Genomic DNA, 27510 nt, shown 5'->3' with positions numbered 1-27510 from the left:
GATAGGTATCTCCACTTTTCATCCGCGATGTAATATAAAATATTAACGTTTGATAGATTATCTCCATTTTGCATTCAGCGATGTGATATAAAATGACACGATTGAAACTAATTCGGGATAAATGGATGGTGAAGTTATGATAGTTTACATTCAGCAATAGGGCACCTATCAATTTTGAGAAATTTGAAAAATATGAAGATCCAATTATTCCAAATTAGTTCCAATCGTGTTAAATGTAATATTTGATGGAGTATTTCCATTTTGCATCCAGCGATGTAATATAAAACGTTAATATTTGATAGAGTATCTTCATTTTACATGCATGAATAATGATAACACTATGACAATGGGCGTGGAGACTGAACAGAGACACGGAGAAGCATTAGACTCTAATGATCGTTGCAACAGATGGATATTAAACGCCACTTAAATAGTAAGTTGTACCTTAGATTGTAAACCAAGAACATTTACTTCAGTAATTAATTTAAAAGGTGTGATAGTACTACATAACCTTGGACATCACACAGTTGTTCCACCAAAAACGATGAGTTCGTGCGCAGCAAAACACGACGTGGCGTTTCTGGCAGGTTTGAAAGCTTGGAATTTTATGCTGTCTATATATAGAAATTATTCCCTATTATTACGTTTTGTAATACCGTTTATTGTTATTAGGCAACAAGTTCATAGTAATCAATATTATGCGAGAGATGCGGCGAATAGGATATCCCTTGAACTATTATTAAGCGATGGTGACGGGAAATTGCGCCTCCAATCTGTAGTATGGCGGGCAATATGGCTACTTCATCTTGTGATTGTATTGTATGTGTTTAAATTAACATTATTGTCAGCGTACAAATGATATGTACTGTCAAAATGATCACGCATAGGTGTTATCCTCTAGGGGGGATTTGGGGACAATGTTGAAGCCTATCCTGTATCAAATGCTGATAATGTTGTTTGTTTGCTGAGAACCATGGCTGTACTTTTCACTTTGCACGTAGAGTGCTTTAGTTATTTTATGGAAGCTAAATTGGTCTTGTTGAACCCCTATGTGTACGTTTTAACCCATGACCTGAGTGACCTATTTTGCATCGACAGTTAACTGGAAATACAAGCTTTATCGCTGATAGCAAAATTGACTTATTTAGTCGGTATAAGATTACGATCAGGTTGTTTCGACAATATTACGAGAATTACATCTCTTTCAACTCGACTTGCATGAATACCATAAATACAATAAATGCCATAGACCCTCGAGAAAAACACAGAACTGCACAGATATGGGAAGTGTTGTCAGAATTTTTTTATCATAATCATTTACCCCTGGGGTTCTATGCGAAGTGAATTAATATTTGAGTGAAATTCCAGTATCATATATTGTTGCCCATGTCTGTTCTTTCAAACGCCCTCTTCTAATCACGTACACACACACACACACATATATATTATACTATATAATATAATATATTATATATTATACATATTATATATATTATATATTATGCCATGTATAATATATTATACATGGCATTATATATATATATATATATATATATATATATATATATATATATATCAATTGTCAACAATTTATAGAAGTACTGATTTAGCTAGCAATGTATCGTAAAAAATTTGTATAGTTTTCTCATAGACTGCCATGTATCAACATTTTCAGTGAAATTCCAAAATCAAATTTCTTGTACACACACGCTATTCTGATAAAGTACAATTTTATCAATTGTCAAAAGTCTTTAAGTGAGCAGGTATTGTTAATTTTGTAGTGGAAATGTTGTTCATAATTTTCTTATAGTTTGCCGTGTATAATGAATCAGCATTTTCGATGAAAGCGAAAAAACTACAAATATCTTGTACACACTTGCACTCCCCTTTAAGCAAAATATATTAATATAAATTATCAAACATATATAAATGTGATGATATAGCTTGTTCTTTAGAGGAAAATAGTTAATAGTTTACCCAATAGTCTCCCATGTATTATGATTGATATTTATTTGGTGAATCACCAGATCGGTCACATCTTGCCTTCTTCAAGTTGCCTAAAAATGGTGACCCTCCCCAAAGGTATGCGTCAAATTTCACGACCCTTCAAAACTGCTAGCGCAAAAAATGGTGACCCGCCCCCTAAAACACCACCACCCTGCCCCTTATGATTTCTGTGACAAAAGCCGTACGCAACATCGGTTTCGAAAATATTGCTTAGTTCCAATAACCCTACCAACAGTTCTGCTTTTGCCTCTGCGCGTTCACCATTTGAGACCCATTTGTGTTTGGTCTCTCATTCTGCTGTTGCTAGGACTGTCTAGATCGCCATTCCACTAGCGCTAAAAGTGGTAAGGACAATATATAGCTCTCCTGCACGAAGTCACCAACAGTCGGGTGATACGTTGCGCCGTTATCCTCGAACAAACTGTGCGGTATTTTTTCACAATATGAGTCATTTGGAATCGTGATAGCTTTTGTTGTACTAATGAAAAATTAAATACATAGCAGCCACATAAATTTTGTAATATGAATGCTTTATGTTTTGAATTAGCAGTACACTAATTCAAGGAAACATAAATATTTGGTGTTAATGGGTGTGCTACATGTATTTGTAATTTCATCTTGGCGTATAGATCAAATAGAAAAAATGTGTTTCTGTATATAATACATGATATATCACAGTCAATGTAGTAGTCAAGCAACTGGCACCAAAATGTTACCGAAAAAACACTTTTATATTAGGGCGAAATATATTTTATCAGAGTTAACAGAACTTGCCACACTTTCTTTCTGGTATATCTTACACTGTTCGCTATCAAGTCATGTCAAAGCTTTTGCAAAAGCGGCAAGGCTGCGGGGTTTTATTCATCTTTGCTCTGCAGTCTTTCTTTCTCGTACTGAGTTAATAATCACTCCTGAGATCTAATACCCTTCAAAGGGTACACATATATACGAGTGCACTTCTTCTTTCGAATCACACAATATGTACTAACGACAGTCATAGGCTACACAGTTCCGCCTAATCCGATTTCTATGACGCCAAGCAATTGACTTGACCTTACGTGATTTAATTGACGACGGCTCGTAATATGCACTGTATGCAGCGTTGTTGACTGCATCACCATAACTCTATCTGGGGTCATAGTTCACATAACGAGTAGACAATCAATCAACATATCATTATATTATGGTAGAATCAAATGAGAACAACATTATGGAAACACCTATAGAATATCAGAATTAATAGAATATCAGTATTTCATGCCAGATTATACATATGACTTACGGTACAACAATTTTTTCTTTCAAGGAATCGGGCACGTGATAGACCACTACTTCAATAACGTTAGGCTCAGCTCTTGACAGACATACATCGATAACGAAGCAAATAGATGTGACCTGAATGACCGGACCTTTTGACTGGCACGAGTGTCGCTTTGTGCCGTTCCGTGCGATACTCAATAAGGCAAGAGGCGATGACAGAGATTAAGGCGATGTACAGCCTGGTTTTTCACGCGAGTACCACAGTTTGCACCATGTACGATGATTTTCACACAGTACCACATCTGGCTATTATAATATTTACAAGGCCCCAAAAAAAGTTGTTACAAATTTAATAAGTGTGTTTCGGTCGCAGTGAGGAAATGTGAAGCATCAGATTTAGAAAGTTGTACTTACGAAACAATTTTTACAAAACCGTCTTTAGCGAAGGCCCACTTTTTGCAGCGATTCTGTTTACGGCCTAATCGTATTATCACTAAGATGTTATGTTGCCACATTTGAGATGAAAACGCCAACAAAGTCTGTATTCCGTTTATAATTATCTTAATATACGAAATGACAAAAAGCTATTGTGGAGTACTCTCATGAGCTAACAAATGATTTATGCTGAAAGCGCATTTGGCATTCTTAACGGCTGTGAATTTTGATGATTTATTTGCTATTTTTTTTTTTTGTTTTTTGTTTGTCAAAGGTTAGTGATTGTTCTCCACCCCAAAGAATGTTTGAACACCCACTATTTATCTTACCGACACAGCATCTATTCGTGTAATATGCACAGTTATTGTTCACAATTCTAGTCATGACTAGAATTCTCCTGACAATTAACATGTCAAAATAACAATGTTGACTATACATGTACAGGCTGAGTTGACAAGCTGAATACTGTGTATTTCAACAAGCTTTGGGGAGAAGAACAGAGCATGCACTGAGTTGACATTAAAAATTAAAAAAATGAAAATAAATTATCAATACTTACAGTTACTGGCCCTTTTGACATAAAATGAAGCAGTACTGCAGCATCGTGATCATAATTATCATGTTACATTTAGTTAAGATACTCGACTTAGTCCCTATTATGTACTGAGGCTGACTAAAATACTTGAAACTAAACTACATATACTTAATATGTCTCTTTTATTTTTTTATAAAACGGAACATGATTCTCCAGCGTTTTAAACCAAATTATACCTGCATGATGGCGTAATTTTCACTTCAAGCCATGGGTCACGTGATAACGCAATTCCACACCGTCGACAATTAGGTTGGCTGCTGTCCAACTTACTCTGACAATAATGAAGAAGTGGTTTGACCAAAACTCGGGGCTGACATTCCGTACGCGTCACCATATATTGTTGTTTGTCATCCTATGTTATGTCGTTGTGAAGGGGTGTGAACTGTGATCGGGACGAAAACGTAAAATCCAGCAGGATCTGTGTGCTATATTGACAACACAGAACGCAACTAAAGCTTGAGTTGTGCCATAGGCTGTAGGAAAACGGCGAGTATTCAGTAAGTATACGAGATATTATTAGTCGGACTTACACACAATCGACAGAATTTGTACTTTGTACAATGCCTTTGTACGTGCATAGGCATGGCGCGGCACACCGCTTGGTGTAAGTTCTGCGTCGTATAGCGTCCTTGATTAGAAATCATTGTCACTTAATAGCCTGTTCAATATATTATATTTTTCGAATTTGAAATTTAAAATATTGATATTAACGGCGTATTTGGCATACTTAGATATAAAAAATACCGTGTACTTTATTGGCATAATTAGCTTGGACACTACAGGCTTACACTAGACTCATTCTAGTCTGCAAAAAGTCGGACAAAAGACCTTTAGACCGAAATACACATTCTTACTGTGTCGTTTTTGAAAAGATATAATTCTTTGCAATCTGATGCCCAAGTATACCTTTATGATGGTACATTTCTCTTTAAAAGTATTGGGAACATTATAGTGCAAATGTACAGAGGTTTGACCTTGAATGACCTAAACTCTGTAATGACATTCCGTTTCATTGTGCATTGTTGCATCGAAAGTTTTCTCTTTTCTACCGTCTGTTAGTGTTGTTAGTTACCATTATCAGGCTTTTTTAAAGGCATGATGCTAGTCTCGCTTCTACCTCAATATTTTGACTCGGAGGTGCGCGAAGGGAATCGTAGCCTAGAATCCTATGTCCGCTTGCCTCCGTACCTCCGACCCACTCCCTGGGTCGGAGGTACGGAGGCGAGCGGACGTATAGGATTCTAGGCTAAGGGAATCGGGACGAATTCATAAAACAGAATGAACAGGGACAGTGTGCTCTACTCAGCCTGGGGACACAAACGCAAGCCATAAAAGCGTAAGCTAGTTGTATCATGGAGAGTAAAATAACTGCGATTATTTCAGTAACTGCGTGACAGTGTCATATAGAGACTGGGACTTCACATCGTTGTCAGCATTTGTAGATTGTAAAATGTCCTTGTACAGGCATAAACATGGAACGGCACATCACTACATGTGCTTTCAAGTTTTGCGTTGTCCATAAACAGGATTAGAAATCATTGTTTCTTCATATTCTGTTATGCAAGCGGCAGCTGAAAAATCCAGCTAAATGACGAGTGATATGATAATTATCATTATTAGACACCTGTTGCCTTACCCTGTGGGAACCGCATTCCAATAACTTGCATTATTATACACCTACTGCCGTAACCTATGGGAGTTTGACCGTCCAATAACTTTCCGTATTTTGTATAGTACGCGGAGTCCCGAATACGGGAGACGCGCGACGCGCAATTTTCAGGGGTTTGTAGCAATTTTATTTCAACAATCGCGCGCGTTCCACTCATATCGCGTGTGCCGCATCCCTAAAAATTTACCATAGAATTAGTTTATACGGACGATTAATGGAGGGAGGTGTATAATAATAGTCGCGCCAGCGGCTTACTGACTACGCATGCGCTTATTCATAATATACTATGCGAGTAACCGGAAGTGTACCCTTCTTTCGTGGGCGCCGCCATGTTTTTTTTTTTGAGTACTCGTAAATAAACAAATACGAAACAAATTACTATTATATAACATGCCTTTTATAAAATATACCTCTTTTATTAGCCAGTAAATGTTATTATGCACCTTGTCGCTGATACAAAATATCGTTAATATAGATAAAGGGAGAAAACTGTCGTGCATATGAACGGGGGCATACGCAAAGAATGCTGGGATTGAATTATAGAAGAGCGCCCCTGTGTCAATAATTAGATTCAAAAATTGCCAGTTTTTAGACGGAACGCTATAGTTTTCAGCTTGCAAGTGGAAGGTGGGCAGTGCGGGTACCATTGCAACGATAATGATTGCATAATACGTCCCTTGTTTAACGCAATAGGCTGTTATCATTGTAAAAATTGCCAATTTTTGTCCAAAATCTGTACACGCTACAGAAAATCTACACCTGCCCTGCTGCAGGGTTTGACGTCGTGTACGTACGTGAACTGCTTTCATCAGAGGGAAACTGGGCATACCGGTAGTTGTCATATAAACGTTTATGAAGTAACAATTACAGTTTATCATGAATCAATACACATAACATTGCCAATCTTTAATAACCCCTGGCGCGACACCAAGGGCTGAGCCCTATATAATATTAGGGTTATACACAAAATACGGCCCTGTATGGACTCGGGCTCAGTGAGTGACGTATTGGACTCGCCTTCGGCTCGTCCAATACGTCACTCACTGAGCCCTCGTCCATACATTTTGTGAATAACCCTATAGTATTTCGTTATATTTGCCCGGTACGTACAAGGTCCAAGACGCGTTGTTTGATATTGATATCTGTCCTCGGCGTTGGCACTCACAGGATGGCTCAGTAACCATGCGTGTCCCACTAAATTTCAAAAAAAAACGTGTATGAGATTTTCAATAAAAATTGACAGCCTGACATCCTTGTTATCATAACACGATTGGAACTAATTTGGGATAATTGGATCTTCATATTTTCCAAATTTCTCAAAAATGTTCAGTGCCCTGTAGCTGAATGTTGCTATATTACAAAATACTCATAAAATAAGCGTATAACTTAAAAAGAAAAGCAGATGAGCTTACATTTACAGATTAAATCGACATTACTTCATTATCCAATTATCCCAAATTGGTTCCAATCGTGTTCATAAGTATGACAGAAAATTCGACCAAAAAACACCCCCTAATTTATAAAATCTACGAGAAGGAGAGATGATTTCAAAATATAATTACAGCAAAATCGATGAGCAATGAGATTGTTTTAACACAGCAATCATGTCGATGTAAAATGGATTAGACATCTCAATTTACTTACTGTCATTACGGTCTGAAACAATGTTAACATAACTTTTGAGTAAAGTAATTATTTATCGACGTCATTATTTCAAACAATGTCATTTTCAATGTGTTTTATAAGAACCTTTTTCCGTTCACGGGCAACTATTTTTCTCGCTGCCTAAAAATGACAACTTGTCGGCATTATAACATTTGCCTATCACGATATGTCTAAACGTGTACTGACCTATCACTGTTGAAGATTTTACGTAAATTTTATTCAGAAAGCGAACTGTCATTTGAACAGCGCCCACTTTGCCACTCGTCTTGTTTTTCAGATGAATGGTATTTCAGCAATTAACTACCCAGAGATTTTGACCGATTAACAGTCACAACATTACATAGAGAGTGCATATATGGAGTGAACTGGTTAAAAGCGAGTTGCATACCTGTTTCTGGGGTGGTTTATTCAATCTACATTGCGACATTATATTGAAATTCTGGAGTGAAACGAGTAAAAAGTGATTTTAACTAATTATAAAACTTTCATCAAAATGAGAGCTCCATGTGCCATGTTGCGAATGGGACAGTGAAAGTTTTATGTCTCGACCGATCGGATCGCTGTATTTTTGCCTTATATATGCTGGTATCATAGAATACGAAATGGCTTTCTGGTACAATAAACTGCCGTGCAGTACCTGTGCCAGTCTCTCATAGGAAATTTTTTGTTGTATTTCATTGCGCATGAATATAATCTGTAATTTACACAAGACGCTTTACATTGGCAGGCATATTTTAGTCTACACCAAAAGACATTATTTATGTATTCAAATTTATTCATACATTACCTTCATGAATGTCGAACAAATCTCTCAGTAATTATAATAACATGACATAACTTACGTTGAAACTAAAATCATAGCACGGTAAAAAGGTGCATCTGACGGGAATAGAGGGTAACGTGCATCATCCCTAAGTGGGAAGAATAGATCGACATCATAATAAGGAACTCTTTGTCTCAGACATTTTTATGCTTTAAGACTTGGAAGATTTACGAAATATAAATGAAACTGTACGTTTCTTTTCCAGGCTAAAAATGTTAAGAAGGGTTATTGTGGAAAATTACGTCAATTTCACCGAGCTCCAGGACTTGAACTTCTCACCCAAGCATCAACATAATCTGTACCTATTTGTTGGCGAAAATGGAAGCGGGAAAAGTAGTCTTCTTGAACTCATCGAATATGCTGCTCTTGACTTTAGTAGTAAAGAGATAACGGAAAAAATCAATGTCCGCGATAAAAAGAAAGATGCGTTGATGTTGTGCTCTTTTGAAATTGATACGGAAGACGAGGACATGTTAACGAGTGAGTTACATCGGTGTTTACGAGATAATCATAAGGATTGTGGTGATGGTGAGGAGGAGGAGGAGGCGGGGGAGAAGCAGGAGGAAGGAAACAAAAAACTGTTCGCGGGTTTCTTTTTTGATCACATGACAGGAGACACAGTAAAGTTCTACTTTTTAAAGTCACAAACCTCCTGTATAGCTTGTATCGAAGGCTATGGAGATATCGACAATATATCTCACGAAGACAAGACATCTCACGAAAGGTACCCTTCGACAGGAAGTGATGATTCCGATGAAGTGCTTTCTTCTGTTGCTGGAGTAAAAAGTTTCTTATTTGATTGGCGCTATGCGCATAAAATCAAAAATAACGCCACCGAAATACTTAGAAGAGCGTCCAGGCCCCATTCAATGGAAGATGGACAAACGATATATAAGAAAATAATAACATACACCAAGAAAAAGATCAGGAAGTCTTTCTCGACCGGATCATTTACTCCACCCATGCAGATGACGTCAGCTGACAAGGGAAGCAGACAAGATTATCACAGACGTGTTTCGCATTTGTGCGCGACAGGTAAAATAGATCGCGGAGAACTTCAAAAAATTATGGCCGAAATCATCGGAAATGATGATATAGAGTTACACGATGACCTGGACGAGAAAGATGAATTCGTCGAAACTCGCGTGACACAAACCTCCAAAGATCGCAACGAGAGAATCAAGCAGATCCGGAAGATACAAACTTCATATAACGACAACTCTACTGAACCTGCCACAACATCTTATTGCTGGGACAAGATTACAAAGCAAAAATTTTATATTGACCAACTTCCATCTGGTTTGGCCTCTGCGTTCGAAATCGCTTCACAATTAGCCAGGAAAGAAGTCAAAACGTTACTGTTGGATGAACCCAGCCAATGTATGCATATTAGTCAGATCAAGCGACTTCGACAGGTTTTGTTGAGATATTCTGCCAAAGAAAAAAGAAGATGTATAATCGTCACCACTCATTCCCCGAGAATGATCGATTCCAAGAATTTCTACAACGTATTCCGATTTCGTAAAGATACTGGTGAGTCGTTTGTAAGACGTATTCTTCGATATAACCAAAAGACTATCAGATTCATAATTGATCCAAGAGTGAGTGAAATATTTTTTGCCGAGGCTGTTCTGTGGGTAGAGGGTGCCGACGAAATCAAATTCTTAGAGTCACTCTCTGGAGTTCTTGAAGATTTGCTGGTGAAAAACTACACCGGAGGGAGTGATTCCAAAATGCTGGAAACTGTGCTTGACGTTCTGAAGTATCACACTGTGCTACCGCTTAATGGTAAAGACAATCTAGGCAAAGTGGGAATGTGTGACCAACTGCAAATTTCTAAAGTCGTAATATGTGACCTCGATGCAGTTTTGCCAGCTGACTCGGATTTGAAAACGTACAGGAAGCAGAATGACAATTCACAAAGTCTCACCAGTACAGTAGAAGAAAGGAAGGCCGTCTCAGCAGCAAAGTGCCTCGCCAAAGATATTAAAGGTGGGTTAGCAGACTGCAAAACGGTCAAAGATATCCTCGACTTTTACCAAGAGCACAGAGTGTTTGCTTGGAGTGTTGGTGACGGTAACATTGAAGATATCATCCAGATTGCTCAAAAGAGTCAAAAGCGAATAAAATTGGCCACGTTCAGCGAGCAAGATATGGACGGCGTCTGTCAGACATTAATCAACAGTAATCATGATGAAATAAAGCGCTTTTTTTCCTTCCTGAGCAATTTTAAACATTAACGTGTGAGGCACCGCTTTCATAAATGACGTAGATCACCTGAATAGCATTTATCTTGGAATATAAAGCAAGGATTTACGATAACATGAAAGATACCAGTCTCGCATTTAACTGCATAAAAGATAGCAGTCAATATATCATTTGAAAGACGTGCAGTCGTTGTATCATCTTCGAGCATTGGCTGTCAACAAAGCAGGATCGTCAAAAGCAGTCTATTGGTGTACCAGTGTTATCAGACACTGGTAATCGAGAAAAGGTGCAGATCCCTTTTGATCAACATGATCAACACCGGTCTATAAAGAATGCTTAACTAACACATTTAGGCAATGGGTTTAATGCCATGTCACCTCCCTCATATAATATCGTACATTGGTATAATTTCAAAGTCCACATATTATTAACTTAATAGCTATGGACAGCGAGAAGTCTCTAGATCACATGTCAACGTTATCCATGAGTAATATGACATCAAAGCAAACCCAATAATCCAAATGATACATGGTAATAAAAGTACCAGGCCGCAGAAACACCGATTATAATTTCAGGAAGGAATATAAATAATAAGTGGTGGTTTAGGTCTTAGCTGAACGTGATCGGGAGGGACGAAAACGTTACAAAATTCGACCAGGAACCGCGTGCTTCGACAACACAGAACGCTAGTAAAGCTTGAGTTGTGCCATGGGCAGTAGGACGACAGCGAGCATTCAGTAATTATACGATATATCATTAGTCGGACTTACACACAATTGCCAGGTTTGTACTTTGTACAATGCCTTTGTACGTGCTTAAACATGCACACCTCTTCGTGTGTAGCGTCCCTGATTAGAAATAATTGTCACTTCATAGTCCGTTCAATATATTGTACATTTCGAATTTGAAATTTAAAATATCGATATTATTATATTTGCCATACTTAAATATCAACATTACCATGTACATTGTTGGCATGGTTAGCCTGGACACCACAGACCTACTCTCGGTTCACTCTTTTCTGTACAAAAAAAGATAAAAGAAATACATATTCTTACTCTTTTTTTGAAAAGAGCCCGGAATATCATTCTCCGCCATTCTGATGCCAAACTATACCTTGATGGTGATACATTGCTCTTCTAAAGTATTGGGACGCATTATAGTGCAAATGCATACACACTTTCGACAGTTACGCTTGGTTACAATCCGATCTACTAAGGTTTGACCTTGAACGACCTAAACTTTGTAACGACATTCCGTTTCATCGTGCGTTGTTGCATTGGCATCAGTCCCTTTTCTACTGATTGTTAGTGTTGTTAATTACCGTATATTATCAGGCTTTTGTTAAGGCGTGATGCTAGTCTCGTTTCTACCTTTATGGGAAGGCACGGTGTCTTAGACTAAGCCGGGGAATAAAAATACGCACGCGTGCGTAATTTTGTTCCCAGGCTGAATCAAGCACACCGAACCTATGTAGAGGGACTGCGTTTTAGTAACCACGTGACAGCGTTATACAGACTGGAGCTTCTCACAATTGTCGGGATTTGTAGATTGCACAGGCATAAACATTGAACGGCACACCGCTACGTATGCGTTGTCCATAAACATAATTAGAAATCATTGTCTCTTCATGAATGAGTCTATCCCATATTTCGATTGTACAAAGCAAACTCGGAAACGTCATAAGTCTCACAAACCTTAATGGAATGAAGAGTTAACAATGTTGTGGAAAAATATGTGAGACAAAGAAAAGGATATTCTTAAATGTAAAAAGCATGAGGTTGGCAATGCACAGTATTCTTACCTTAGAACACAATTTAAGATTCCCTGAAATTCATTTGATAAACGGTTGCGATCTCATGAACGTAAATTTAAGCTTGGTCTTCAAATGGAAATTGAGGAAATTTGTACTGCGAACTCTACACGTTTTGGGAGTATGTTGAGCGTTTGGGACCCAGTAAAAAGGTTAAGAAATCTATACCCATGGAAGTTTATAATGATGACCATAATATTATTACTGACCCGAATTTTGTATTGGGTTCTTGGAAGAGAAATCTTTCTGCTTTATATTCACAAACCAGTGACGCTGGGGATCAGTTTGATAAGCAATTTTATAGTGATGTAAAACATCATAAATCTGTATTAAGAATAATTTATCTGATCCGTTATATGAACAAAATCAACATTTGAATAAAAATTTCCCTTTTTTTGAAGTTAAATGTGCCGTATTGAAGGGTAAAAATAGAAAAGCAAGTGGTATTGATAAATTCCATATGAAATGCGTAAAAATGGCAATATTATTGAAGTTTTAGTTCATCTTTTTCAAATGTGTTTTGATTCTGGAAAGATACCCAGTATTTGGCGTAAAAGTATTATTTATCCTATTCCTAAGTGTCGAACCAATGATGTGAGAGTTCCACTTAATTATAGAGTTATAAGTTTGTTGTCTGTCATCTCGAAAGTATATAGTTCAATTCTAAATAAAGACTTACTGTATTTTAGATAATAATATTTTTTTAGTTGACGAGCAGAATGGTTTTCGTAAAAACAGGTGTACAGTTGTCAAGATCATATTTTTGTTCTTACATCCATTATTAGAAACAGAATGAACAACAGTCTTCCTACTTTTGTAACCTTTATTGATTTACAGAAAGTATTTGATTTTGTAGATAGAAATATCCTTTTGTATAAAATTTTACTCAATAACATTGATGGGAAAATGTACAATTCAATAGCATCATTATATTCAAATACGTCAGCTTGTGTCAAAATTAATGACAATTACACTGATTGGTTCAATACATTGCATGGTGTAAGGCAGGGTGATAATCTTTCACCAACTTTATTTTGTATATTTATCAATGACTTGGTTGTAGATTTAAAAGAGTTAAATTGTGGCATTCAAATAGGCGACGATAATGTATCAGCTCTGTTGTATGCCGACGATATTGCTGTAATTTCGCACAATGAAGAGAACATGCAAAAGATGTTAGACTACATTACTTAATGGTGTAGAAAATGGCGTCTTTTGATAAATAAAAGTAAATCACATGTTGTTCATTTCAGACGTAGAGGTACAGAGAGAAGTAACTTCACGTTTCAATTAGCAGGTGCTGAATTAGATTATGTTACAAAATGCCTTGGGGTTGTGTTAGAAGAATTTTTGAATTTCAAATATATGTCTTGGTAAAATTGTTCAAAGTTTAAAACTCTTAAAAATATGGGTTTTCGTACATTTACAAAGTTGTATGACAACTGTGTAGTACCTATTATGGACTATTGTTCTGCTATCTGGGGATTTGCATGTATGTAAAATGTGACAATATCCAAAATAGAGCTCTTAGATTTTTTCTAGGAGTTCACAAATTTGCTCCTACTTCAGCAATAGAAGGTGATACTTGTTGGATTTCATAAAAAATAGACACTGGACCAACATGGACAGATACTGGAATAGGCTGGTGAATATGGATCATAAACACTTGTGTAAACGAATTTTCTTATGGGATAACTCATTATGTATTAATAATTTTAGTTATGAATTGCATGGAATTTTTGACTATTTAGATATTGATGTTTTGGAAAATGGTGGTTGTTGTGATCTGGTAAAAGTTAAAGAAAAAGTTGAAGCAGACAGAGTAATTCAATGGTCTGACAAAGTAAACAACCTACCCAAACTACGTACCTATAAGGACCTATCAAAGGGAAAACTATTTATTATATAATTTAGAGAGAAGTACCCGCTCACTTTATGCTCAGTTTAGATTTGGGATATTACCACTTCGTGTGGAAACTGGCAGATATAGAGGAGAAATTGTACACGATAGAAAATGTATTTATTATTGTAACGACAACGCCCTTGAGGATGAAATGCATTTTTTATTACATTGTTCTTTGTACAATGATTACCGGACAACTTTATTTGATGCTGTGTACTAAACTTTGAAGATTACTCAGATGTTCAGAAATTCGATTTTTTAATTAATAACGCCAGTGCGTACAATCAAATTTATGTGTAAAGCTTATAAAAGACTACAATCGCTAACATATGTAACATGTTAATTTTCAGCCGTTTATCTTGGTTTTCAAATGACTTACCTGATTTGTACTGTGAAAGTGTAACTGTTTTCATTTAGACTTTCTGGGAACAGCTTTCCTCACAACTATTTAACTTTATTTTAAAGTGACTAATAAGCCCGTTGTGGCTTGGTGTTTATCACTAGTTACTATAATAAACTACTACTACTACTACTACTACTACTACTACTACTACTACTACTACTACTACTACTACTACTACTACTACTACTACTACTACTACAGTGAAGACGTGTGTATGAGGTGCTCCGTATCAACGCAAGATTTTGGTTGACTGAGAAGACATCCCTCGCCAATCTTCACTGATTTGTGTTGTCATCGAGTTCTACTTTCGGTTAGTTGTCATTTTTGTTGTTTTTGGTCGGATTTGTGGTCGATTTTGTTGGATTCTATCTTTGCCGAGGCCGGGCAAGGCCAGTGAGGCAAGATGGCGTCCGCAAGCCAGGTGTTCAGAGGTCTCACTCGAAAGCATGGTTTGAAATGTTCATCTGTTGAGGGTGTGAGAGTTGAGACATATGTAGAAGAAATTGCAAAAATCACGGGACCTGGAAATATTATCGCTGCGTCTCGTGTCAATGGTGCAGTAATTGTGTTTTTAAGTTCAACTAGTTGGGTCGAAACCGTTTGTTTAGACGGATTTGAACTAGATGGTTGTTGGGTTTCGACAGAACCCTTGGTGAAACCCGCAACAAAGGTCATACTTTCGGGAGTACCTCCCTTCATTCCAAACCAAGTTCTCATAAATGAACTAAACAAGTGTGGTAGAGTTGTTGGTGGGGTTAAGACCATTCCTTTAGGTTGCAAGTCGGAAAGATTGAAACATGTCAAATCTTTCCGACGTCAAATGTATATTCTGCCAACAGTCACTGATGATGAATTATTGGGATGTTACCATGTTACGTTTGAGGACAAAACTTATCGTATTTATTTGTCATTTGATGAATTGAGATGTTTTAACTGTCATAAGATTGGTCATATAAAAAGCAATTGTCCTGGGTCTGAGACAATCGTTGAACAGGAAAATGCTAAAGATAATCAGGAAAAAACGAGCGGGAAAGATGAATACAATATCGAAAACGCCACTGACATGGTTGACGAAAATGAATATGCAATGATGGAAAATATTCAACGCTATGGTACACCTGTTATTGACAATGAAGTAGCCAACAATGACAAAAGTGATGACGTAAGCGATAATATGCACGGTGAGAGCTCGGCCATCACTGCTGATAAAAATACCGATGACAAACGTAACAATACGACACAAAGTGACACAGGTGATAAAGATGACGTTTCAATATTATCGACCAATGACAGTAGCGAGTCTATCTCAAAAAAAGGTGACACATTACTGAAACTTAACAATGGCGACACTTCAATAGAAAACGTTAACGAGATGGAAACCGACATCAAAGAAAAACCTCCTGCAAACGATAAAAAATCTGCTAACGAAAAGGCGCTCCCATCAGAGATTATCCCTACCGATAAGGCCAACTATAGTGTCGAAGAGAGGGTACTAACCCCTCCTTCACCTTTCCCACCCTCTCCCACCTTTTCGCCAGCCTCAGATTACCCCACTTCGTCTGATTCTCAACAACCAATTTCCGTTCAGCTTTCTGATTCGTCTCTTCCCGGTCCATCAACTCTCTTTAGTGAAGAGGTCAGTATCTCTCAAGATCTTTTTGCTACTCCTCGTCAAGAAGATGATCACGATGAAACGACGTCTATGACATCAGAACTATCCGATATTTCCCAGACCTTTGAAAATAACCGTCAGTTACCGTCCTCTCAATCAATTGAAGAGTTCCTTGAGGATACTCTTCACTCAAAGAAAATAATTACCAGATGCATCGAGTTTTGTCCGGATCTTAAACTTTTAATCACTGCTTTCAATAAATATCGTAAATCCCAACCTTTAACTGGAGCTCAAAAAGCACGTGTTCAAAAAATTAGCTCTAAAGTAAAGCAGCATATCAAAACCACTGGTAAATTCGTCTATTAACTTTCTCCGCTATGTTTAGTCTCTTTTTCATATTATTGACTGCTATGGCAACCATTTCTGGGTTGACATTAAATGTCCGAGGCTGCCGAGATGCACTCAAGAGATATCAAGTTCTCGAATATCTCAAAAAAGAGGTTCCTACTGATTTTCAGCTTCTCCAAGAAACACATACGTTGGAAAGTGACGAAAGAACTTGGCAAGTTATTTGGAAGGGAAAAGTCCTTTTTTCTCATAAAAGTACAAATCAAGGGGGAGTTGCGATTCTGTTCTCACCCAAACAGAAAATTGACATCCTTGACACGAAAGAATTGATGAATGGTCATCTCCTTCACGCACACGTGCTTATCAATGATAAACCAGTGCATGTAATCAATGTTTATGCCCCCTCGAATTCTACGGAACGTTTCCAGTGTTTTAAAATACTTAAAACACATCTTGATTCCCTTAACAATGACCCGATTTTCTTGGGTGGAGACTTCAATTGCACTATTGATTCTGATATTGACCGTTCTGGTAGAGAGCCCGACCCTCGTACTTCACAACTCCTCAACAAAATTATTCATCGTTTTGAATTAGTTGATGCGTGGCGTAATCAAAACATTTCCCTTCATAATTTCACTTGGTCCCGCGATCACAGTTATGCAAGACTTGACAGAATTTATATTAAAGAGCATTCTGCAAACCGTATAAACTACTGCAATATTATTGAATCTTCTCTCTGTTTTACTGATCACTCTGCCGTGAAAATAGTTCTTTCTCAGAAAAGCACTAATCACCATAATCCAGTGTGGCATATGAACACAGATATTTTAAATGACTATGATTATGTTGACCTTATTTCCTTGTTCTGGGGAAATTGGCGTCAAAAGAAGTCTAATTATCATAAGATTCAACATTGGTGGGATATTGGAAAAAACAAAGTTAAGCAGCTAACTCAGCAATATTGTTATCACAAAAATACGGAAAGAAATATTTTGAAACGCAACCTTGAAAAAGAAATTCGCCAGCTAGAAAATTCTCTCTTCCAAGACCCGTCCGTCCATGCTATTTATAAAGCTAAGAAAGATCTTCTTAAGGAAATTCTTGACTATGACACTAAAGGGGCGGCCATTCGCGCCAAACATAGACATATCAGTACGAATGATACTCCGAATAATTTTTTCCGTGATATCGAAATCAATAATGGGAAAAGAAAGCCTATTATCCATCTACAGAGGGACGACGGTTCACTTACTGAAGATCAAAAAAGGAAATTAGAAACCTTACATATTCGTTTTATCAAAATCTGTATTCCCCGGACCCGTTTAATAAGAACTCTGAAAAACTCCTGCACGATAGTTTGCCACAACTTAATGAGACAGACAAAGATGTTTTGGATAATCAAATCACATATGACGAACTCACAAATACAGTTAAAAACCCCTCTCATGGTCGCTCTCCCGGGGTTGATGGTTTACCGAACTAATTTTACAAGACTTTCTGATCAGTTATTGGTAGAGACGTTTATGAAGTTTTTCTTAAATTTGTCAGCGATGGGGAACTGCCATAGTCTTGTAGACGAGCAGTCATAAGTCTTTTACCGAAATCCGGGGACAATTCAAAACTGAAAAACTGGCGGCCAGTTAGTCTTCTTTGCAGTGACTACAAAATTCTCACCAAGACCCTCTCCCTCCGGCTTCGTAATGTTCTCAGTACCATTATTCATAATGATCAAAGCTGCAGTGTCCCTGGTCGACAAATTCACGATAATATTGCTATGCTCAGAGACTGCCTTCAATTTGCTAATGCTGAAAATATTCCCCTTGCAATAATTACACTTGATCAAGAAAAGGCTTTTGACAGAGTGCATCATAATTACCTTTTACACACTTTAGAGGCTTTTGGCTTCGGCCAAAATTTCATCAACTACATCAAACTTTTATACACCAATGCACAGAGTTTAGTCCGGGTCAATAACAACCTTACTGCCCCTATTTCTTTTAACCGTGGAATCCGCCAGGGCTGTTCGCTTTCCGCACAACTTTACATTATCGCCATAGAACCCTTGCTCAATAAAATCCGGACTAAAAGTGGTATCAAAGGCCTTACCATACCAGTGTCTCATACAACTTGTACTCTCTCCGCGTATGCAGATGATGTTGATTTTATAATAACTCGTAACGATGATTTTAGTAAACTTCACCACTGGCTTAATACTTACAATAAAGCGTCAAACTCTAAGACAAATATTGGTAAGACGGAGGGTCTTTGGGTTGGAAGTTGGAGGGGAAGGAAGGATAGCCCTCTCAACATCACCTGGAATAGCAACGGTCTTAAATGCCTCGGGGTGTATCTTGGTAACGACCAGCAGTTTGAAAGCAGAAATTGGACTGAGCTGGTTGATACATTTCAAATGATATTGACTACTGGAATCAACACGCTCCAAACATATCGTATCGTGGGAGAGTTTTGATTATCAATAACTTACTAGCAAGCAAATTTGTGTACCGTTGTTCCTCACTTTGCCCTCCTGCTGGCACGGTGGCCTACGTTCAGTCTCGCCTCCTTGATTTCTTTTGGCAAGGAAAACATTGGATCCCTGCAGAAAAATTATACCTTCCTATCAATGAAGGAGGACAAGGTCTCGTTCATTTACCGTCTCGTATCAAGTCTTTTCGTCTCCAGTTTGTTCAAAGATATCTCTACTCCGACTATGACCATCCTATTTTCCGTTTTGTTGATCATTATTTCAGTCAAGTTCAAAGCCTCTGTTACTCTAAAAATCTTCTTGCAGTTGACATTGATTCCCCTTTCATTTGCATTCCCAACTTTCATAATGACTTGCTGACATGCTGGTATTCACTATCAAAAATCCGTAAAACAAATTTTAAAAACATTGACGAGGTCCTTCAAGAGCCCCTGTTTTACAATAAGGAAATCCTTCACTCAGACACGAGAGAGACGTTAAAAATAGATTATTTTATCAAGTCTGGCATCACAAATATTGGCAACTTAATTGATCACCAAAAAAAAACATGGTACTGAAAACATGTTGACTGATACAGACATTTATTCTAAGATTGATATCCATTCTCGTCGCATCGCTAAACTCATTTACAATGACATTTTGAAGGCAATTCCACCACAATGTAAAAATACGATCATCTCCTATCTCAGGGGAGAAAATTCGATAACTAGGACGCCAATACATTACTGTTATGAACTTCACCATTCTAATGAAATCAACTACCCGCTTTACAAAATCCAGAAAGGTGCCATTTACAAATATCTTATCAAGGTTCTCCAAACAGAACGTCTTCCTAATGCATCCGATACGTGTTGGCGGAACATTTTACAACTCCCTGACTCTGTGAATCCAAATTTCAAGGCTTGTTATTCTCCTCCACTTTCATCAAAAGAAGGAGACTATTTGTGGAGATTAATCCATGGTGCATACGCAACAGGCATGCTGCTTTTCAAAATGAGCTACTGTCCGACTCCAAATTGTGTTTTCTGTGGCGAGAGCGACACCTTGCTACACACTTTCTTTCAATGTACCTATAATAATGATCTCTTCAACAATCTTACATGTTTATCAAAGCAGCTTTTAAGTGATGAGAATATGACTATCCCACGCCACTGACTTGTTTTAAATCCCCCACATAAATCCGGTAAATTTCTCTCGAAACAAGCAAACCGTCTCTTCGTTTACATCAATGCTGTCGCGAAAACGTCCATATACATAAGCCGTAGAAACAAAAGAAACGAAAATGATCTGCCCACTGAACCTCTGGAAATCTTCAAAACTCGCGTTAAATCTCGTCTTCAAATTGAATTTTCTTATTTTAAACTTAGTCATCAACTTGAAATCTTCAAAAATACCTGGACAATCAATAATGCCCTTTGTTCAGTGAATGCAGATGGTACTCTTAACGTTTCGCATTTACTTAATTAGTGGTTTTTCCAGCGATTTATTGTTCCGTTGTTCACATACTGACAGTTCTGTATTTCCTGGTCGTTGTCGTCTTCGAACCCTGGGCACCGTACTCCTCACGGGATCTTCGGATCGGTCGAAGTTCGATGGAGGGACATACCTACACTTAACGTTTCTAGCCTATTTTTCATTTACAGATCGTGCCCTTTGTCAGTCAGTCTGACCATTCAAGAAACTTCAACATGGGATGGTTTCGACGGATACACGATGTCCCTTGTCCAGTTTTCTACCGCGCATACAGCTTCTGGATTCATCGATATTTCACCGTTAATTTTGTAGAAGTCCTGGCTTTTCTGTTTTGATTTTCATTGATTTTAAAAGTTTGATGCATCTATGTATATATTTTGATGCAATTTTGTAAATAGCCAATTTTCACATTGAATAAACGATTTGTTTGAAAACTACTACTACTACTACTACTACTACTACTACTACTACTACTACTACTACTACTACTACTACTACTACTACTACTACTACTACTACTGCTGCTGCTGCTGCTGCTGCTGCTGCTGCTGCTGCTGCTGCTGCTGCTGCTGCTGCTGCTGCTGCTGCTGCTACTACTACTACTATTTATTTATTTCGGAAATGTGTGCTTTCCACTTTAGATGTTTATCAATTATCACTCAGACAAATTATGCTTCTGAGGCCTCATCAATGACAATTTTTCTGACAGACAAAACGTCTGTGGTTGTGCGTTTGCTGTGAAAAATTACATAACTTGTTTTAGAAGTATTTATTGTCAACTTATTAGCATCGCACCAGCGTGTAACATTCTTAAGATGGTGAATAACTGTAGATAGATCTACATTCCTTATGTCAGCTGGAAAAGTATGAAAAAGGTTTGAGTCATCTGCAAATAATCGAAATTCAAAGTACTTAGAAGAATTCGGTAAATCATTAATATAGACTAAAAATAAAGTCGGTCCAAGTACAGATCCCTGACGAACATCATAATTCACTGGTAGTTTTTCAGACATAAATTAGTTTGTAGACACATATTGGGATCTATTGTTCAAATAATCTGTAAACCAGAGAAGTGGGTTTCCCCTCACACCATAATGCTGGAGTTTCAATAGTAGTACATTGTGATCAATAGTATCAAATGCCTTCTTAAAATCAATAAAAATACCAATGGTTGAATTTCCTTGATCAATTTGCTGTATTGAGTTCAAATGATTGATGAGGGATAATTTGGCACTTCGTCTCTCAGGAAAGCCGTATTGGTGTTTGAAAAGAAGGCTATGCCTTTCCAAGAACTTCATAATCTGTTTATTTACAATTTTCTCCAGAATTTTACTTACTAGGGGTAAAACAGAAATCGGCCGATACTTTCAAGGTTCGTCTTTTGAACCCTTTTTATAAAATGGGACGACTTTAGCAAATTTCAGTGCATCGGGAAACTTGCAATTTTGAAACGACAGATTAAAGATGTGACAAAGGGGTTTTGCGCTTTGCTTCGCAGCAGTAACCAGGAGTTTCGCAGGCAGGTTATCATAACCTGTTGCCTTCTTCAAGTCAAGACTCATCAATAAGTTGTACACTTCCTGTTCCGTTGTCGGGTGCAGAGAGAAAGAACGATTTGAATGTTCTGGTGAAATCTCTGCAAAAGAGGAACGATGCTTAGAATCTTACTGGCCAAATTTGAGCCGACATTTGTGAAATAACTAATATTATATAGGGCTCAGCCCTTGGTGTCGCGCCAGGGGTTAAGATTGGCAATGTTATTTGTATTGATTCATGATAAAATATAATTAATTGTTACTTCATATACGTATATATGACAACTATGCCCACTTTCCATCTATATCCAATACAGTTCACGTACGTACACTGACGTACACGACGTCAAACCCTGCAGCAGTGCAGGAATAGATTTTCTGTAATGTGTACAAATGTTGGACAAAAATTGGCAATTTTTACCATGATAACAGCCTATTGTGTTAAACAAGGGACGTATTATGCCATCGTTACCCAGGGCTCGAAATTAGCGGTAGTCCCGCGTCCACAGACAACCAACTTTTCCCTGGGGCTACCAAAACCCATGAAATGGTAGACCACACGGACTACCAAAGCCCGGGACATGAAATTACTTAGTGGACGAAATGTTGATCGCTGTGAGATGACCGACGCTCATACAGTCAACCCAGCTAGACATAAAAAGGCCATACTATGACTTTATTATGCAAATTAAGAGGCGACAGTGCAGTCGAGTTTTTTGCGACAAACTTTCAATAAAATATCATTATCTAAACTGATGTACCAGGATGACAGGCTCGGGAAATGATGGCCAATGAAAATTCATTTTCATAGTTATTTAATCACAATGCAACAATCACAATTAAACACAAAATTATTCAAACTGCAAAGAAAAAGCTATCGGGCCATCCATAAATTACGCTTTCCGAAGTGTACGAGATCATCCCATGATAGTGTACTATCGTGGAGAAATATATACAAAATTGCCAAAATAGCCACGAAAGTATTTGGAACATGACTGTACCGAGTTGTCATCCTGAAATTCATAGCCAATCTATTTTTAGCCATGTTATGTTTACACGTGCTGAGTGAAAAGTCGTTGTCATGGCGAACATCAAACTTTGCATATGAGCTGAGTCTGCGTATGTGTGAATAAAGGTCGTCAAACTTTGAGGCGTCACCGTTGTCCACTACACACGCTATTGCTATACCGTTCTCCTAAGGCTATGATCTGCAGGTATTGATGTCAAATGACTAGAAAATTCACTTCCGGGAGAGAATCATATGCAAACCTCTATCAATCAATTTGCGAAATAGTGTCCAGTGATTCACTTTATCGAAGGCTTTTGTCTCATCAAGAAAACGAAGGAAAACAGGGGTATTGTGACGCTTATAAAAATCAATTATTTCTTTTAATAAAAACACACATATCAGTTGAGTGACTTTCTTTAAAACCAAATTGATGATCACTTGTGTACAGTAGACTATCAAACTTATCAAGAATGAATAATTCATACATCTTAGAAATGGCAGTGGCAATAGCAATGGGGAGATAATTCCCAGAATTAGTAACATCACCATTTTTATTCTTTACAAGTGGAACCAAGGTGGTGTCCATCATGCAATATGGCAAGTAACCATGAATATGCAGTAAACATCACTGAGAGAAGAACATGCAGGCGTGAATGCACAAACTTTAGATGCTCAGCTGTAATGCCATCTGGACCAGCAGATTTACCACTGGCCAATTTTGCAATGGAATTTCTAATGGCAGTTGGAGTGACAATCATATTCTCATCGAATGAAACAATCGATATAGTATCTTTCACAAAACAATCGATATAGTATCTTTGATGTTTCTATCTTTATTCATTTTTGTTACTACTGTTGGATAGATATTAGGACATGGTAACAGGGCCAACCTAATCATAGGTTGGAATTCATCTTCAAGTTCTATACGAACTGATGATGGCATATGATGTAATTGAATATATCACCGTGTCACACTTTATGTTTCACTGCGTGCCTGGACTACACTATCGCAGAGACTTTTGCCAAGTTGAACTGTACCCCCAATATCTTGTATCATGAAATGTTTTCACACTCAACATCCCTCGCTTTTAGGGACTGGTCAGTTTCTTCGGCCTGGGGGGGGGGGCGGTGGATTATTTTTTGCCGACGTCAAAAAGTGGCTGACCCCCCTATTCCAAATTTTGAAAACAGGGTGACCCCCCATCCCAAATTTCGAAAACAGGGTGACCCCCCCCCCTGCGCACGCGACAACTGTAAAACAAAAGGTGGACATAATATATATATATATATATATATATATATATATATATATATATATATATATATATATATATATATATATATATTTTAACAGTCATTCTGTGTTTTAATGAAATTGTTGACATGTCAGTTGTAAGATAGGAATTTCAAAGTGTCAATCTTGAAATTTGAATACAGTAGGGTACATTTTGAATGAGTAATGAATGTATTTCACATTTTCTATGCTTAACCAGATGTCCTGAACAGAAATGGATGTCAATCATTAATATCAAAGAGGAAAGTGCAGTAAATCAAAAATTTTGATGGGTGTTAAGACTTTCCAGCCATCCAATGAAATCTCCTGAGGAGCCATAGAGAGACATTTTCGCTAAATCTGATGTGTGCAGTGTCTGAGATGACCTTTTCTTGTAACATTGAAACCATAAAAGCACAGCTAATAATGACAAAAACTGCCTTTTTAACTGTTATTTTGGTCATAAAAAAGTATCATTCTACAGAAAACCTGAGACACAAAGGAAAACAGTTGCATTAATGACAACGAAAGATATCTTGTCATTTTTCTATCTCTAAAATAAGTCACTTTATCAAATATATATTGTGAAATATTTGTGCATGTTGCTTTCTCATACTGAATTCTCATACAGAGAACAGAAAAGTATCAGGAATTTGTCATGCTTTTCACTTTCACTTAGCAAACATCAAGATATCTCTGGCATATATCTTTGATTTATTACAGTATGGTGCCCGAAGGGCGCGGAGAAAAATATGAAACATCCTGATACCTCTGATATATATTTCTTGTATATTAAAGTCATGCACAGGAAGGGCGTGCTGAAAAATGTCTGATATATTAAAGTAATGTGCTCGAAGAGCACGCTGAAAAATATTGAACATACAGATATCTCTGATATATGTGTGCCTGATATGTTAAAGTTGGGCGTGCTGAAAAATATGTCTGATTATTAAAGTTACGCGCCCGAAGGGCGCGCCGAAAAATGCAACTGAATGATGAAATTTGTGGTTGACACGATGCATTTTAGGCAATGATGAGCCTGTGTCGAAATTCAAAAACACACTGACCCCCCCTATTGGGCATTTCAAAAACATGGTGACCCCCCCATCACCAAAGTCAAAAACAGGGTGACCCCCCCCCCATGAATCCACCGGCCCCCAGGCCGATGAAACTGACCAGTCCCTAATAGTGCAGTTAACAGGCACGGCAATTAATGTACAGACAGTCCTGTTGAAGTCATAGAAGTAGACTTATTTGTCACATTTCAAGACTTTGATTTACACAACAGTGATATTGGTATATTTTTGGTCATATTTTCAAATGTTGCTTTTTTTAAAAAATGGCTTTGATGTCAGTAATACAGTAACAGTACTTTCTTGCTTAATCAATAGCTAGCCTAGATAGGGATATCCTACATGGAAAGAGTTTTCCTGGCTTTTTCCAACTTTTGCACACATTTTTTCCATCAGATTTTCAAAGTGATAATGATAATGGGTCATGAAAGCAGAACAAAGTATATATTATAATTTACTACCTCCAAAGAATAAAAGCAAAAGTTTTTATTAAAGTTATATTTTTAAAGAAAAAAAATACACTATACCAACCATGGAAACCACTGTCTCCATTTTATTAAAAGACTACTTTGCAGACTCGGGGCCGTATTCGGGCCTGGTTTTCGCGCCTTGCTCTGTCTTTGGTAGCTTGTACAATTAGAGGTGCGCCAAGTGTCTCTCCATCAAGGTGGGCCTGTGCGGGTATTGAACTCTATTCGGCCTGACTTCTAGTGACTATGGTTCCAAAGGCTTGGACTCTACCACTGCGCCACGATGGTTCAGCCCACCTCCACCCTTGATCATTCACAATTTAACCAATTTTGACAAATTAATGCTTACATTTGATTCCACTATTCCAACCATACGGTATGATGATGGAAAAGTCTTTGATTTTTCGCAGTTCAAGTTGAACACATTGAGCCTTAGAGAAGTTGTTTCACAAAATGTAATGTATATCAGGCGCCTTGCAACTATCAGTGTCGGTACTGCAAGACAGTAGCCGCCGTTTTGATCTTCAACGGTAAACATTACAGCAATAGGTTGTATTCCTAAATTCGATCAGTGGTATATAGTATCAGTTTTCGAAAACAAGAAATCTAAGCAAAGACCATCTTGCATGTATCCCCATGCACGTTTGGGTAGGGCATGGACGTAGGAACTCCATGGGTGGAGCATGGAGGTAGCATGGGTGGAGTAACCGTGCTCCGTGCAAAAACTGAACCACAGGACTGTGACCAAAACAAACGTACCCACATAATTATTCACTGTAAAAAGGTATGTACACAGGAGAACAAAAGGGTGCAGGAGGTGCGAAACACAACAAAAGAAGTGTTAAAATGAGTATAACAACGACAACAAGTGAAACTGCCAACCAGAAAATACAGTAATCTCACTTGTACCTCAATCTTTGTAGTGTGCAAGAAAGATAAATATAAATCCTTGTATAGACTAGATTCTTAGTTCTTAAATGTTCATATATCGTTGGTAAATTCAGTTTCTTGTCTTTCCATACGACCAGAGCCGAAGAACTATCTCTCATCATACAGTCAAACAAGCTGTCTTGATCCCCTTCCCACAGCCTTGCTGTAGAAATGCTTGAATAATTTAATTCTGTACACAAACCGTTAATCGCTCCCTACAGTCGGGAAAAGTACCTTTATTACGTTATTCAAGTAAGCAAAAGCCTAAAATGCTATCGTATGAGATTTGTTATTTTTCATACAATAATGGCAAACACTGTCACTCATCACTTCCAAGTTGCTACTGGAAACTTTGTAATCTAAACACAGAAAGTTTCACAGTACAGAGACTGCTCTACTTAGAGTTCAAGTAAAGTCGTTGTCATTGCGAACATCAAAATTTGCATATAAGCTCTGCGTATGTGTCAATAATTCGTGAAACTTTGAGGAGTCACCGTTGTCCACTGGACATGGTATACCGT

General features: G+C 37.6%; 1 protein-coding gene across 2 annotated transcripts; it reads left to right on the top strand.

Annotated features, from left to right (window-relative positions):
* Positions 1–342: 342 nt before the first annotated feature.
* On the top strand, positions 343–14913 carry LOC139139211 (uncharacterized). 2 transcript variants are annotated; one of them, XM_070708042.1, is made up of 2 exons: positions 343–433; positions 8660–14913. In XM_070708042.1, the coding sequence occupies exon 2, from the start codon at positions 8667–8669 to the stop codon at positions 10692–10694; it is 2028 nt and encodes a 675-aa protein (XP_070564143.1). In that variant the 5' UTR covers positions 343–433; positions 8660–8666; the 3' UTR covers positions 10695–14913. The 2 variants fall into 2 exon arrangements, with proteins under 2 accessions (XP_070564143.1, XP_070564142.1); XM_070708041.1 differs by lacking the exon at positions 343–433 and adding an exon at positions 4610–4794.
* Positions 14914–27510: the final 12597 nt, after the last annotated feature.

Source organism: Ptychodera flava, chromosome 8 (genome assembly GCF_041260155.1).
Source record: "Ptychodera flava strain L36383 chromosome 8, AS_Pfla_20210202, whole genome shotgun sequence".
NCBI classification, from domain to species: domain Eukaryota; kingdom Metazoa; phylum Hemichordata; class Enteropneusta; family Ptychoderidae; genus Ptychodera; species Ptychodera flava.
The sequence above is the reverse complement of the archived record's forward strand: the minus strand, read 5'-3'. Positions and strand labels throughout refer to the sequence as shown.

Coding starts and splice junctions, on each gene's coding strand:
- LOC139139211 (XM_070708042.1), top strand. CDS start 8,667: ATGTTAAGAAGGGTTATTGTGGAAAATTACGTCAATTTCACCGAGCTC.